The following is a 16,053-nucleotide window of genomic DNA, read 5'->3' on the forward strand; positions in this document are numbered from 1 at the left end:
TCAAAATTTGAAAAAAAAAAAATTACACTCGTATAGGCAAAATCGCATGCGCATGGTGTGTTTCATGAGCTTGCCGATGAGCAAACGGCGATTGTAGAAAATGTGGTACCGGTGCCAATGACGTCAACACAGTACACCACACCACCTACATGTACAATTTCACTAGATATTCATGGAGCATTGGCAACGACTAATCCGTCAGCTTCTACTATAGAAGCACCAACAAAATCAGTCAACAAACAATTAACCACGCTTGTATCAGTTGATAAGAAATATGAAAATATTGTTGTTGATAAACATAGAGAATATGTTAGTGATATTAATCCAAATAGTGATAATAATATTGATGTTGGTGATAATGATGAATTGAATGCCATTTTCTATACATATGAGCCCTGTTATAAGCAAAACAATTTGCACTATTTTCAAAGTAGGCTGAGTTTTAAAGGTAACGGCATACAATAGTATACCTATCTCTATCTTTCTGTCTCTTTCAATTGTCTCATTCTCTGTCTGTCACTACACTTGTTCTTCTGTTCTGTGTTTTAATTTCTGTGTTTTACTGTACTTCTATCTACATATGTACATACAGATATGTATTCTTTTAGAGCACCTGCTATAGTTGTTTTTTGTGGGTGGCGTGTCATCTATGTAAAACTTAAGGAGTACAGTTGAATATAAACTCTGTACTAGTAAACATAGGCTTCTTCAGGATGTTATTTGTCTACTTTACCTAATATACATACATACGTATCTTATTTTAACATTTTGTATAGAAGTCAGTTTCATTTGAATCCAATCTGATCTTGTCAATCTATCTTTGATTCGCGCGAATGAGTAATAATTCGATCATATTACATAAGATGTTAAAACAAATGGGCACTAAAACATAGCTCTCCAAAGTTAAATATATTTCGTCACATTGTTGAATCAATTATTATTTGGAAGCACTAAAAGTTTTGATAGTTTAGGAAATAAATTTTTTTTTTTTTTTTTGTAGTAGAGAAATCCTGTTTTCCACACCAAATTCAGTATTTAACAATACAGAGTGGTTAAAGCTAGGTTAGTTTAGGTCTCAGGGATGATTCAAAACCACCTGCACAGATATTGGTAATTTCTGTTCCCCGAAAACTACAAAAAATTGGTCACCATATCCTCATAGACGGACAAAAGTTTAGATCTTACTACAAATGTATCAAGATCAGTTTGTTGGATTCGACAAAAGTATGTCTACCGATGTCCATCTTGCTTTCCTCCACAAGCAAAGAGCGTCCAGCAAAATATAGCTTAGTCGAAAAAGTTTTAATATTTCTAATCAAACTTCAACTCATATTTTTTTTTTATATTTAGAATGAACCAAATTTGTACCAGTTTGGTTGACCACTTTTCGCCTTTTTCCGCTAGATACTTTATTCCATTAATGTAAAACTTTTTTGATTTCTCGGAGAAAACTGCGATAAAACACCAAAACCAATGGTAGTCCGATCGTGCAAGGACAAGGCTATATGTTGCATCAAAACTCCCCAGCTAAGCTCTCCTAGTTCTTGCCGAGTCATCAAAGATGTATGACGGAAGACGGAGCCCTTTCTGTTAATCATTTCTGGCCTATCAGTTATTGTAAAATGCAGAATCAATCGTTCGACAAGGCAGGAGGAGTTCTTAGTGTATGATTCCTTTCTAATCCCACCAAATACTCAGCATAACCTTTCGAGGCGTCAATCCTGGCTTTGTGACCATTTGTTGAGTTTCACCACGCTTGAATCATGATCTTTTTCGCACATTATTTTCGTATTTCACCAACTTTTCTTCTCCTGATACCACTCACTTCAGAAATGGTTCGATTAGTTTCAGCAGAGAATCGCAGATGTTAATTCGGTTCATAAAATGTTTCACAGACTATTCACCCAAACACCAAACATCTTTATTTTGTAGTCAGCCTTTCCTTAGCGATGTCATTGCTACTTATGTGACGGCCCTAGTCATATAGCGACTATTTTAATTATTTTCAGTCGTGCTTAATTAGCTGTAAATATAATTTTTTTTTCACTAGTCACAAATTTTTCATATCTTTCGGGTAATGCTTGAATACAATTACGGAACATCTATTAATCTTGTGATCAAGCAATTTTTCAATCTCATCTTGTTAGTGGAATGAGTCTGAGCGAGACCATGTGTCATCGAACCCATCGAACGGAACAAATAATAATCCGACAGTGCACAACAGGAGATTATAGAGGGTGGGGTAGAACTTCCCATTTAAGCGGTTTCAGGTAGGTTTTAACGGCTTTGGTAACCTGAGTCCTAGCGTTGACATGCAGCAGAATAAATTTTATTAATTATTCCCAGCGCAAGTAGTCGCTTTGAATTGACGTGGCGGGTGACTCCTAGTACTCAAGCAAGCTATTCTTGAATTTGACACGGATCATCGGAAGGTTCTTCACGCGGACGGTCGTTAATATCGAAATTGCCGTGTTTGAAGCGACGAGACCTATTACAAGACGTGTTCCGTGTGGGGCAGCACCTCAGTAATCCAAAAGTATATGACACATGTCATATATATACACATGACACAAAGTCACTATGTTGGAAACGCAGTTTCATTTTCAAATATCTATCTATAGGTTAAGTGATAATGCTTTGGATATATTATCGCCATAAACTGCTAGAGGCATTATTGACAAACAGTGGGAAATGTATTAACTTAGTAATCTTTTCAACTAGTTTTATTTATATCAAAGGAGGCCTAATTAGAAAATATAACTTAAAACCAACCAAATTAACTTAAGGCATTAAACCAACGACAGCAGTGCTTTAAACAGACATATATAGTATTTTCTGTTTTATTTCTGACAGTACTGTCATGTATGTATATAAGTTTGTACATATATAAGGATGTGTTCCAAAACTACTATCAAAAAAATGCAAATCATTTTATAGATATTCAAGTCCATCTTTTTGAATTTTTTTTTATATACTCGTAAAGACTCGCCTAGTAAATCACTTGTAAAATTACTTCAGAGTGGTATGTGTTTATTAATATATCATTATTTTCTCATTCATATCTGCAATCTCTGTGCGGCACCGTTCATTGTTTCAACTGAGCCAATCATTATACTTCTAGGTTTTCTGGACTATACTTTCACCGCTTCCATTAATACACAAAAAAACAAGAAAATAAAACATATTAATACCATTTGATATAAATACATATTAGTCATTCAATTATTAACATATTATTTTGCTCAACATCAAATTAGGTTTAAAATCTTCCACGTTCGGCAAGAGATTGAGAACAACCTCACGAAAATGCACGACAGACGCTGCCAGCAGCATGCAACCAATAGCAACATGCGCGTCAACAACAACAACGAAATCGTCACCAGCATCATCCAACAGAGCGTCGTTGACTACAGCAACAACATTTACGCCACAACAAGCAGAAATCCGGATTAGTGCAAGCCCCGCAAAGAGCATGGAGACAATTAAAATGCTTGAGAGCAGTGTGGCTGGCCAAAACTGGCAGTTAAAGCAGCGAGTTGTGCAAAAAGAACAGGCCGCAGATTTGCAAAAACAACAAGAACAATACATAAGCACTTTAAAACTAAACCAAAAGCAACAATCTGAGCAAGAGCCGATTATAGATGCGCCCTTGGCTGTTGCAGCGGACATATTAATTACTTCAAATAGTCACAAGTCAAAAGCAACAACAAAATGTAGCAATATACAAGAAATGACAAATGCAAAACCCACAAGCAATCCCAATCCCTCTTCATCAACAATAACATTAACACGAACAAAACCAGTGGAGCAACCAAAGATTTCTAGTGCTAATAAACATATTTATAATCCTAATTATAATAATAATAATAACAACAATAACAATAATCAAAGCAAAAATATCCCTAATATTAGTAATACTAATAGAAATGTTAATACTAAAAATATTATTGTTGAAAGTAGTAATATTAATGTACATAGTGTTAGTGCAAAAAATACTAGCAGCAGCAACAAAAACAACAGCAACGGTAAGAGTTTAGTGTTTGCAACGTACGAGGAAAGCAATAATGCTGTCGTAAAAACACAACCAATAATACAGGAGTGCACTGTAACAACAACAAAAGCAGCAAATTTAACAACAGCAACAACAACAAAAAAACCAAGAGCCCTCGGTTACATGCACGTGGCCGAACGTAATGCCATCAATTTAAATAGTTTCACAGATTTTGTACGCAAAACAACAACAATTGCTAAAGATACAACAACAAAAGAAGAAACCAAATTTGGCCGCACTTACGCTGACTCCAATGAAAGCAACAACGATGATGATGTTGGTGATGATACGCCGCAACCAAAACAACAGCAGCATGCAATATTTGGCAACAGCAACAACAATACGCAAAGTGTTAGTAAAGTATATAATACAACTACAGCTACAGCAGTGTTGGGTAGGCGTGCGCACGCACAGATCCCATTTTGTTCGCCCACTTCCGTTTCGAGCGGAAGTGAAGCTGAGCATGCGACTATGTCCACAACAACGAAAATACGAACGCCATCCAGCACCGCGACGAGAAGACCGACAAATGCGATTCAAAAACACTTGAGACGATTCGAATTGGAGATTTAGCAAATGGCTCATATTTTTTTCCTAAGCTTGCTATGATATGTAAAATACTTATATATAATTATAATAGAAAATTATTACCCGTTATCATACGCTGAAATTCAAAATATGCCAAACTATGAAACTAAAAATGCCAGCTAGAAAATAATGCTGATAATTTTGATATTTACAATTATATATCCTACGCAATCTATGAAGTTATATACATAGTAAGACGTATCCGTATTATAAAATATAAACTAAAAAATTGGAAAAAATCTTGAAAATTGTTTTGAACAACTGTTTTTCCCTCGTGTTGAAATTAAATTAAATTTTGTAACACTGATAATTTTTATTTTAATTTTTTATGAATAAATTTATAATTTAACAAACCATGTAAATTCAGAGTTAATAATAGTCAGAGTTGTTCCAAGGCCATAAATGAATAAATAATTTTTTAATGAACTTTTATTTAAATACATTTTAATTCACTACCGGCCAGGCCGGCTTCTTTAACAAAATGTTTTTACGGCACTACTTTTTTCATACAACGCTTTCTGTAAGCAGAAGCGTTAGTGTTTGTTTTTGTTGTTTGTTTGTTAGGCAGGCAAAGTTAATAGTATGCACATTTTAATTTAAAGTTTTTTTGATTTAATGTATTCCATAAGAAATATGAAAGCAATTTATTAATGTTAACATATACCCCTTATGTATTGTATATTATTATTACATAATTATTAAAAATTAATATTCACTTGCATTTTGTGTTAACCTTAACAAAGAAAATTATACAAAATATTGAAAACATTATATAATGTTATATTTAAAAAAATAATTCATATGCTACTGCATACATATGTATATGTGGTAAGCATATGTTTCTGTTTCAGAATAATTAATAATTTTATTGTATGTAGTGAACGTCTTTCCCTCTAGACTCTTAATTATGTTATATAATTCACGTATGTTATACTAAACACCAATTTTCCTCTACGCTATCTATCGAAAGTTTATGATATACATACATAAATAAAAATGCGCCTTTGAAAATTGTTAAACAATTTTTTTATTTTGCAGTAAAATAATATAAATCACAAGGAAATGTAAAATAAGAAAAAAGTCAACTTTAGTTACACCGCAGTTAGAAAACGCTTCACATATAAAGAAATTTCCTTACTAGAACTTGACTTTGATCGTTCAGATTGTCAAATTTTGTAAAGATATCTTGTCAAGTAAAAATGTGTTTTGCTACAAGAACTCAATTTCGATTATTGTTTGTATTACAAGCAATTATCAATAGTACTGAATTTTCGAAGGATTAAATATTCCTATTGATTCAGTTATGCTGCTCAACACACTTTGCATAGAAAGTCAAGTTTACAAAATAACATTTATATACTAAATTCTAGGCTTACTCATATTAACTGGGCCATTCATGTAGCTAGCTCTTAGGCAAACGCGTATTGGTTTAACGAAAAATTCATGCCTACTGTGAAGCATGGTAATGGTGGCGCAATGATATGGAGGTACATGCTAGTAATTATGTGGATCGAATAGCTCTATAATTTTTAACATCTCAATTGGAAGATACTATTAAGAGTAAAGAACCCAAACATACAATAGGCATAGATAAGCTATTGCTAGTTGAGTCAGTCTAATTTCGATCTTTGTTTACTTTTTCGTCAGTCTTAGTTTCGCGGATAACGAGTAGGAAATAAAAGTGACTATAAAATATCCGATACAGGAGCCATACTCGACCGGACAGTGTAGTGAACATTGGTTGTATGCCCTACTTTCTGATACAAAGGAAAGAGCCGTAAATCGATTCTTTATATTCACTCGTATAGATGCCAAAACTTTTACAGAGCTTCAAAGTACTGAGTTGTTGATAATATTTATGGCAATAATTTGGCCTACCATAAGAGAATGACTTCTATAAACACTATGATAATGATTTGAACGAATTGGAGGATCATTTTGTGGGCATGATAATGCACTAAATATCACAAATCTTAATTTATACCTTGAAAGGATTTAAAGACGCACGGCAAAATCATTTAATCATTTCAATCTGAACATTTTGTACAACACTAGAATTTGTCTAAATTCGATTTATTTTATATCCTTTTTTTTGTGCTGTCAACATTTGCAGAGATGTTACGCAAGCATATTAGTTGATGACATGCAGTGAAAATTTTCAAATTGCATAAATTATATTTATTTGCAGATCTCCCCTAGTTATCATTGAAGTAATCAAGGAAATACTATGTAATATTATTAACAATCGTAATATGCTTGGATAACTAGAGTGCTTCAAGTGTTATACAATTTTACTGATTAGTTGTCTAGAATGATTGTGTTTTTAAAATAGCCGTTATTTACAACAACAAAATTAATACATTTCTTTATTACAAAATAAAATAAGGTAATTCTCTTGGGCTCGTCCGGGATTTGAACCCGGGACCTCCCGCACCCTAAGCGGAAATCATACCCCTAGACCAACGAGCCAGTTAATAAATAGCTTGCCAACAAATAGTTTCGATCGTTTTTCCAATTGGACCAATTGCAAGCGATCGTATTTTAGACCAATTGAAATATATGATAACTATAAAAAATATATTGTAATTACAATAAAAAAGCCAACAAAAAGTAATTATGCACATGCGCATATTTATAAGTATATTTTAACGTCAATGTATGACTAGGCAAACTCTTATAGGATTAGATTTTTCGTACCTGCATAAAACCAATCGGAATATATTGTATGTACATATGTAGATGTAGTGCAACATATGTATCTATAAGTGAACGTATGAAAAGAGAACTGACATCACTGCTACTATCTGGCGTCTAATTTAACTACAGTCGAAACTCGATAAGACGGCTATTCAGCAATTAATATACAATTTTCTGTAATATTTCAAAGGAAATGTGTGTTTGTGTTTTAAAGGAGGTGAAACTTCAATAGTCACTGAACATCAGAGGATCTATTGTATTTCAATATTATTCGGATTTAACACTATGTTACACTAAAATCCACTGTTTCTTTCACTTTTTAATTTTATGAACTCTAATTAACGACAGGGCTTCAGTTAATCATACCACAAATCTCCGACAAAGCTTTTTTTTCAATTCGATTTTTACTACTTCCCAAGCGGTTTTATGGTTGGACTGATTATACTAAAACTTTTATTCCTTTACTTTAAAACTATTGAGTCTCCACTTTCATGTTTCATGTGTGCTTTGGGCTTTGCAGAAAACTCAAGTAAGTCATTATTTCAGTTCCTTCACGACAGTTTTTTGACAGATTCTACTTATATATCTTGGTTATGGCAAAATGAGTCCGGAAATATCTTCAACACAATAATATGTCTACTGACAGGAGTACTGGACATGAGCATAATAATTTCACCAGTTATTTGGAAAGTTGATACTCGTTTCACATTAATAACAGGGTTGGCCTACAAACAGGATGTGGCAAAGAAATATTTGAAATTTTCGTTGTTAATTAATATACTGACCTAGTACCATCACCCTGACTTAGAATTTCTCACCCCCCAGATTAGCTGTTGTACTGTGTAATTAGACATATATGTTTCGTAATGAATCAGTGTTCCTTAAAGCAAATTTGTTGGGGTACAGGTTCGATATTTAGAATGTTAAAAAAGCAGAACTTTTGCCTAAAAATCGATAAATGAAAGTCAAGAAAGTTATACAGTTTAATTTCCCTAATTCGAATCCCCATAATCCACAAAACCACTTGGAGTTAGAGAGACTTCCACTTATAAAAGTTTTTATTAAAACGTAAAAAATAAAAGAAATGTAAGTAGATTCAATAGATTCTACAAAATCAACTGTTGTAAGTTTGGCTGAGCAAATCTCATTATCCACCTCAATGTAATCTGTATTAGTAACGATTAAAGGGATAAATACGGCGACTTCTACGTTAGTGAGATTTCCCCGAAGAGAATCACGCACCCATTGAAAACTCGATTTGTGGTAGAAAATTTTACTTTTATTGTCAATTCAACAGTTCGAGTTATTCGAGTTATGAAGTTTAACTGTATATAATTATGAGCGAATGGTGCTAAATGCCGAGCGAAATATTTGGTATGTAAAAATGCAAATAACTATAATACTGTGTCTGAAGTCTATGCCAGTGAAAATGTTTAACATATGTACATCTAGTTTTCATTTTTATTGTGTTATGTTAAACAATGATATTTATAAAAAGTAGTTACGACCTTGGGCTCGTCCGGGATTTGAACCCGGGACCTCCCGCACCCTAAGCGGAAATCATACCCCTAGACCAACGAGCCAGTTGTTCAAATGTGGACAAATGCATTATTTGTGCATTGATTACGGAATGGAAAAGTAAGGTATGTATATGTAATTCTCTATTATTCACTAAGTTACATATTCTCATCGAAAATGTGGTGTGAATAAAAAATAATACTGAGGTCAAAAAATAGTAAGACTTTTTAATATATGATATGACTGCATGTGACATCTGTGCCAAAAGTCACATCAAAATAAGCATTAGTGCTAAGTATATAAGGGCCTTCCAAAGTAAACAGGACGTTAAGAAAAAAACAGAACAAATGGATTATTCGGTTTTTCCTTCTGCTTCAATACAGCCCTTTGCATGGTCCAAAAACATATTAAACGAGTGTTTTAGTTCGTTGGCCGGTATGGCCGCCAGTAGAAGGAAGAAGTCGCACGGTGCCATATCAGGTGAATACGGGGAGTGGTCAGTAGTTAAAATGTGATTTCTGGTCAAATAACCGTCCTTCGAATGTTGGATTCTGAGCAAATTTTGGTCGTCAGTTAATGTTAAACGTCATTTATGTCTTCACGACCACTTTGGCAATCATCGCCATCGCCACGGGTTAGGCAATCATCGCCATCAATGAAATTAAGTAATTGGTGCTTGAGAATGGATGGTTAATAGTCAGAGATCTTACTGGCATCGTTGGAATATCGGAAAGTTCTTCGGAATATCAATGAAAACGATTTTGAAGTTCTTTTGTGCCCAAATGAGAGCATGATTGGTTCCAAAATCACTAAATTCAACTGGCGTTGAGTCTTAGGTCTATGCTTATGACCCGGAAAAAGATTATCATGGCTAAGGTGAACCAAAACCGAAAAAACACTTCAATGTAGGACAAAAATCAAGGTTTTGTTAACAGTTTTCTTCGATTATCGAAGTGTGGTGCACTCCGAATTCCTTTTGACCAGCCAAATTGTTAACAAGGAATACTATCTGATTGTTCTACGTCATTTGCGGGAAGCTATTCGTAATAGCTATTCGGCCGGAATTATGGGCCGACAATTGTATGTTTTTTCCAAATTTGAAACCAATATCGGGTACAACCACCATTTTCACCCGATTTACCTCGCAGAACATAAAATGCAAGTGTTTTATACAAATTCCTTGTAACCGGTATTGAATATTGCCCGAATTCCCATATAGCGGGCATGGCTATGATATTTGCTTTAAATTATATTATTAGCTGGTCAAAACAAGGCTTTTATTAATATGACACCAAAAATATATTTAACGAAAGCTCAATGCGCTGTTTTTTGGAAAAATATCGTAAAACTGGTGAACTAAAGAAGAAGGAAACTTCAGAAAAAAAAGAGTACTAGCTTAGGGAAAGTAAGTACAAGCTCAAAAACAGTTCAAAATCGGCTTAACAAGATGGTAATGTTATGAAAAAAATCTGTAAAGATGATAAAAATCGTGACCAAAAATTAGAAAAAAAGCGACTAAATCGGGTTAAAAGTTGACTTAACTGGACGCAGACCAAGTGGAAATCTGTAATGTTTTCTAACGAGTCGAAGTTTGGCTTCATTGAACCTGATGGTTATCAAGCAGTTCTTCGCAGACGTGGTGAACGATTCCCAGAATTGCATTATTCCTACCACGAAATATTCCTCCTATAGAATGATATGGGATTACATTTCCTTGTACAAATCTTAATCAATTTTAATATTACAGGGATCAGAGAACGCTGAGAAATATAAATATATTATAATGGTAGGGGTGGTACACAGTTTGTGACCCTAACCGAGAGTGATCCAATCCCTATTTTTTATGATAATTCTGCACCTTCATATCGCGCTCTCTCGGTAAGTTGACAATTAATATTTTTCCTCCCGTAACTTTTTAAGTTAATTCGTTAATTTTTACTTTTGAGATTGGAAAATAAGAGGAAACTGTTTTTATATGTATAAATATTCATAGTTCGAAACATTTATACTAAACATAAATAGAGACGACTCAATTTTAAATAAAAACCTATTGTGAGTGTTTTTTTTTTAATTTTTCAAAATACTAGACTCTTGGGCTCGTCCGGGATTTGAACCCGGGACCTCCCGCACCCTAAGCGGAAATCATACCCCTAGACCAACGAGCCAATTGCGAAGAATTTGGCAAATGACACACTTACCTTCTATTGTTGAATAATAATATTGAAAGAAGTAAATATATTCTTGCGTCATCTAGCGGAAAAGTTATTATGTTCATCAGCTAAAATACTTACCAATAGACGTCACTATGTGCATTTCCAATAAACGACACAGTGGCGGTCACATTGATTTTATAAAACAACTGCTTTAAAACGAGCCAAAGCACACTTGTCGATTTCATAGGCCACAATTAAAAAAAAATAAAAGTTTGAAATTTAAGTGGTTTTTATGTAATAATATGTTGTTTTATTATTTTAAAACAATTGTTTTATAAGTGACCTTTTGAGTGGTACGTTTTTCTTTATACATCGACTTCAGGTGTACAAAAAGTTGTGATCCCTGTCTCGCCCTCAAATGAGTCAAGTTTGCTTATATTAGTTAATGTTTCCTAAGTATATGCTTTTGATTTCAGCTGAAACTTTTTGCGATTTTTTGTGTGTTATTTTATATATATTTTTTTGTATTTACGGGTATGTATATTCGTGCATATTTCATTGTTTTTATATGTGTTTCATGATATATGTATACATATTTGAGCTTTAGTTCTCATTTTATCATTTTCTCACTTTTATCAAATGCTTATTTTATACGTATTTTATTTAGGCACATCATATCGGTGTAAACGTTCACGCCTATATATAATATTATATTTTTGAATTTTGCTGTTTAGAAAATGTGTGAAATTTAATAAGGCTTCAGTATTTAGTTATTAGAAGCTTCGTTAACAAAAAACTTGATATTAACTTTTTACCCTGCTATGATAACATTTTAAAGGAAAAACAGTTATTCTCAGTAAATAAAGGTCTCAGAATCTGATGTTGGAGTTGAGATAAATATATTATTGGACCACATTGCGTCACAAATGTAATTAATGAACGGAATGATTTCTCTTATTACCTATTATCAATAGGAATATGTGGCTTTAATGGCAATATGCGAATATAAGCATAAATTTGAAAATAATAATTTTGAAGACAATAGTTTATTTGTCACGACATATGTATGTCCCGGTATAAGTGATAATAAAATAGCAAAATGATGAAAAGCACAAATAAATTTGGAAAAACGGCAGACCTTCGTCCACCCGCTATTACCGTCCTGTTCGAATTCAATTTCAACAGGAATCAATTAATAAACCCTAAAGTACTAGATTTGTGTTGGGTGTTGGTTTGGAGTGGTAAACAGAAGAGGAACATTTCAAACAGCTTTGGCAAAAATTTCACTTTTATATAGACAGTGGAAGTATTTTTGGCCGCTGATCCCATAGACCACTTTGCAAATACGGAAAATAATATTTGACATTAAATTACATGTACTATTAATACTTATTATCGCCACCATGTTAGAGCTATATAATGTTGATACTCGATTATCGCTTATTCGATAATAAGTTAAATAGTCGTAGAGGCCAAATATAAATATATTTATCGCAGGTTGGGCCGTAGAGAGAAAACCGTGGAGGATATAGGATACCAAGCCATTGATATTATTTTATTGAGTAACGTATCTATTATGAAAATTGGGTTAATATATCCTTAACACATGTGTCTATGGACCACATAGCTTCGTTAAACAAATCCTTCTGGCTGGCATCTTTCATTACTTTTACAGTTTATTATATTTTAATTGAAAGTAGGTAAGTTTAGTTTGTAAATTAAATTTTTAAATCGTTTATTCATCAATTTTATACAGATATTTGACATTGAAGATCTAAAGTCTATAAAAAAAAACTTAGTTCTTGTTTTTAAAAAGAAGTATATTATCCGGTGAGCAACTAAGTTTTCGCTGTTTTAGGGAAAATGTAATTTTATTGAAAGGAAATGATCACAAATAAATGTGATGCTATCCAGGAAACGAATCGTCTTATGAGTGATATATGTTCCATCGAACGAAAAATAATAATCGGACGGTGTAACACTTAGAAAAAATGGCGGGTGGGATAGAAGTTCACATTTAAGCGTTACCAGACAGGTTTTTTCACTTTATTAAGAATCACTTTCTATTTCCTCTCCTGGTTTTGCGCCCCCTTTTTGTGCAAGGTTCAGCTCAGTTGCATCAATTGAAGTCAAGGCCGTTGCCCATTGATGAATTCGTTGAGTTTCAACAGCTCATAATAAATAACACCGACCTGGTCCCACCAAATAAACAATATAATTTTAGAAGTGTGAATATTTGGACCAACCGTCGACGTTGAAGCATGACCGTGTATCTAGTCTCCATGGCATTCTTTTTATTTGAGTGCTGTCTTGAATATATTTAAACGCTTGAAATAGCTTGTAACACCCAAGGTTCTGGCCTAGTTTTAAGCCGACGGTCATTAAGAACGAAATCGCCGTCTTTGAAACAACGAAACCAATTATGGCACATTGTTACACCTGGAACAGCGCCTCAGTACACTTTTTGAAGTTCTCGATGTGCATCTTCCTTTCGTCATAAATATGCTTGATTGTTTAATGTTCAATGAAGGAGGAGAATATTTCATTTCGCGACCTCTCGGATGATGGTCTACAATATAAAGCCACAAAGTAAAGCGTTGAAATAACATAACCGCCCAACATTTTTCTAATATATATATATTTTTTTTGCGTTATATTTGAATTTTCAATTGTTCATAACATTTTTTTTGATGACTCATGCCCAGCTCTTGACCGATGCTATGGCTGCTACTATGCAGTTCTCTTTCGACCAATTCAGCGATTTTATCGCAATTTTCGACGACAGGCCTTCCGGAGCGTGGCGCATCTTCGACCACCTCTACACCAGAACGAAAACGTTAAAACCATCGTTGTGCGGTGGAAATGGAAACTGTATCGGGTCCATAAACTGCACAAATTTTATTGGCGGCTTGGGATGCATTTTGCCTTTATCGTAGTAGTACTTTAAAATATGCCGTATTTTCTCTTTATTTTGCTTCATGTTTGCGACGCTATAACTCACGAACGACTTAAAAGAAACGACAATGAATCAAACACGTGATAGCGCGTGAAATGAGCTTTCCAAAAAGGTATAGCATGACCCGATGCGACGAATAAAACTAGAACTATGCGCTCTCAGCGCCAGCTAGCGAAAATACCGAGACTTTTTTGACAACCTAATATTTCGTAAATTTCCACGCAATCAATTTCGTCAACAAACATGATTACAATAATCATTTGCAGCAACAAAAGAAATCGATTATTGGGCAAAGGACCTTGATGTGTGTATGTATGCGTGCATAGACAGTCCTTTGAATAATGAGTACATGCGTACTCGTACTTACCCTGACACACATAAACTTTGCAAGTGGTTGCCAATGTAGAAGCGAGTAAGTATTTATTTATTCGCACAGAAACAGCAATCATTTGCAAGTGAAAATATTTACACATTCATCTTGCAGCTTTGCCGAAACAACAACAACAATACACAGTGGTAAAAAGTATCAAATCAAATGTAACAAATTGTCAGACGGCACGCTTGCGAATATCTCTAAATATCTAAGCGAGTTGAGTTTCAACTGAACAGTTGCACCGACACCACACTCACTTGTTCCCCCTCACAACAACGCTTCGTTGCCAATTCGTCAAAAGTTAAAAATCACACAAAATATGTTGGTGACTGTTGGATGTTGGCTGTTGCTGTTGCTGCCGTTGACTCGTGATTGCTTACTGTCGACCGACGTCGACTGTCGCTCGTTTTGCCAAATGAATAGATGGATGTTGGCACTGGCTGAGATGGATGGCCTGCCGTCTGCTCGGGCGGATATACCCTATAGTTGTGTATGTGTGCTTGCATAAAGCTTTGACGGACAGATGAATGACTGTGCCGACGCGGGTGTCAGTGTGTACGTGAGTGACTGCGCAGCTATGCTGCCAACACATAGATGATGTTGCTGTTAATGACAGCAATGGTTCTTTAGCTGCTGACGCTGACGCTGCCACTGCCATTGCTATTGTTGTTGCTGTCATGACAATATTACATTTCAGCTTCGCTTTTGCTGCTATGCTGCATACAATACTCCACTCACTCGCAGCTTGTCAAGTGCGCGGAAAAAGGCTGGCAAAAACACTCAATGAGGAATAATCACCATCATCATTTATTTTCCTCAACGCATCAATCTTTGTTGTTGCGCAGCTGTAATGCAATTGAGATTACAGTGTTGATAGCAGTGTACGATGGTAGCAATGCTTCGCAGTACGTTAACTGTTGATTGTGGGTTCGTTTCTCCGTTCTAGTGTATTCTAGGATTTAAACATTCAAATTAAACCAATTGAGTTCCCTTTTATCAGACGAAGAACATGCCGATTGGTACTGTTAAAAGTGGCTAATGTAATTTTAATCTATCTGTTATTAAAAATTAGAGTTATGTTAGGTGATAAGTTGTTTTAGGTAATAATATATGTTTTTTTTTGTGATACGTTATGTTATGTCGAGGTAACCTAGATATTTTTATACCCTGGACAGGGTATGGTAAGATTGCCACCAAGTTTGTAACAACGATAACATCCGATTTACCCTATAATATAGTATATGTTTACATATATGTATACTCGTGGCCACGCAAATCTTACCACTCAAAATATTCAAGTATTGTGCATATTTTACTACACTTTATAGCGGTATTTTTTGCGGTATAGACATTTTTTTATTTAGAAATAAGTTAATGACAAGTTATTAATAAAAATATTAAAAATTAAAAGTAAAGCACATTCAGCTATAGATAAGTCAATAGAAAGATGGTGAGCTTTACAAAATGAGCTCCAAATATGACCTGAAGAATATTGTTCAGTTTTTACACATACAACAAGCATTTGATAAAGTTTGGCATCATGGTCTACTATACAAATTAAAAAAAGTATTCCCCTCTCAAGTACATCTAATTCTCAAGTCCTATTTAATAAGCAGGTCGTTTTATGTAAAGATAAATGAGGATACGTCTGAAATAAAATACATAAATGCAGGAGTACCACAGGGAAGCGTTCTTGGCCCTGTACTATACACCATCT

The 16,053-nt window shown here is 34.3% G+C and overlaps 1 protein-coding gene and 3 non-coding genes across 8 annotated transcripts in view; 1 reads left to right on the top strand and 3 right to left on the bottom strand.

The window, feature by feature from the left end:
- Nucleotides 1-4,917, top strand: part of LOC108967235 (protein outspread) — a 142,462-nt gene extending 137,545 nt beyond the window's left edge. For 4 of the 5 annotated variants that reach the window (XM_018930529.1, XM_018930531.1, XM_018930530.1 and 1 more), the window contains 2 exons: nt 37-448; nt 3,258-4,917. In XM_018930529.1, coding sequence (XP_018786074.1) covers nt 37-448; nt 3,258-4,624 — 1,779 coding nt within the window. In that variant the 3' untranslated portion in view covers nt 4,625-4,917. The remainder of the gene's footprint in view (nt 1-36; nt 449-3,257) is intronic. The other variant, XM_018930534.1, reaches the window with a different exon arrangement.
- A 2,119-nt stretch (nt 4,918-7,036) lies between these two features.
- Nucleotides 7,037-7,108, bottom strand: Trnap-agg. The gene has a single exon. It is a non-coding gene; the product is annotated as a tRNA-Pro (tRNA).
- Nucleotides 7,109-8,847: 1,739 nt separating this feature from the next.
- Trnap-agg lies at nt 8,848-8,919 on the bottom strand. The gene has a single exon. It is a non-coding gene; the product is annotated as a tRNA-Pro (tRNA).
- Nucleotides 8,920-10,947: 2,028 nt separating this feature from the next.
- Nucleotides 10,948-11,019, bottom strand: Trnap-agg. Its single transcript has one exon. It is a non-coding gene; the product is annotated as a tRNA-Pro (tRNA).
- Nucleotides 11,020-16,053: the final 5,034 nt, after the last annotated feature.

Source organism: Bactrocera latifrons, unplaced genomic scaffold (genome assembly GCF_001853355.1).
Source record: "Bactrocera latifrons isolate USDA-ARS-PBARC rearing strain unplaced genomic scaffold, ASM185335v1 scaffold_180, whole genome shotgun sequence".
NCBI lineage: Eukaryota > Metazoa > Arthropoda > Insecta > Diptera > Tephritidae > Bactrocera > Bactrocera latifrons.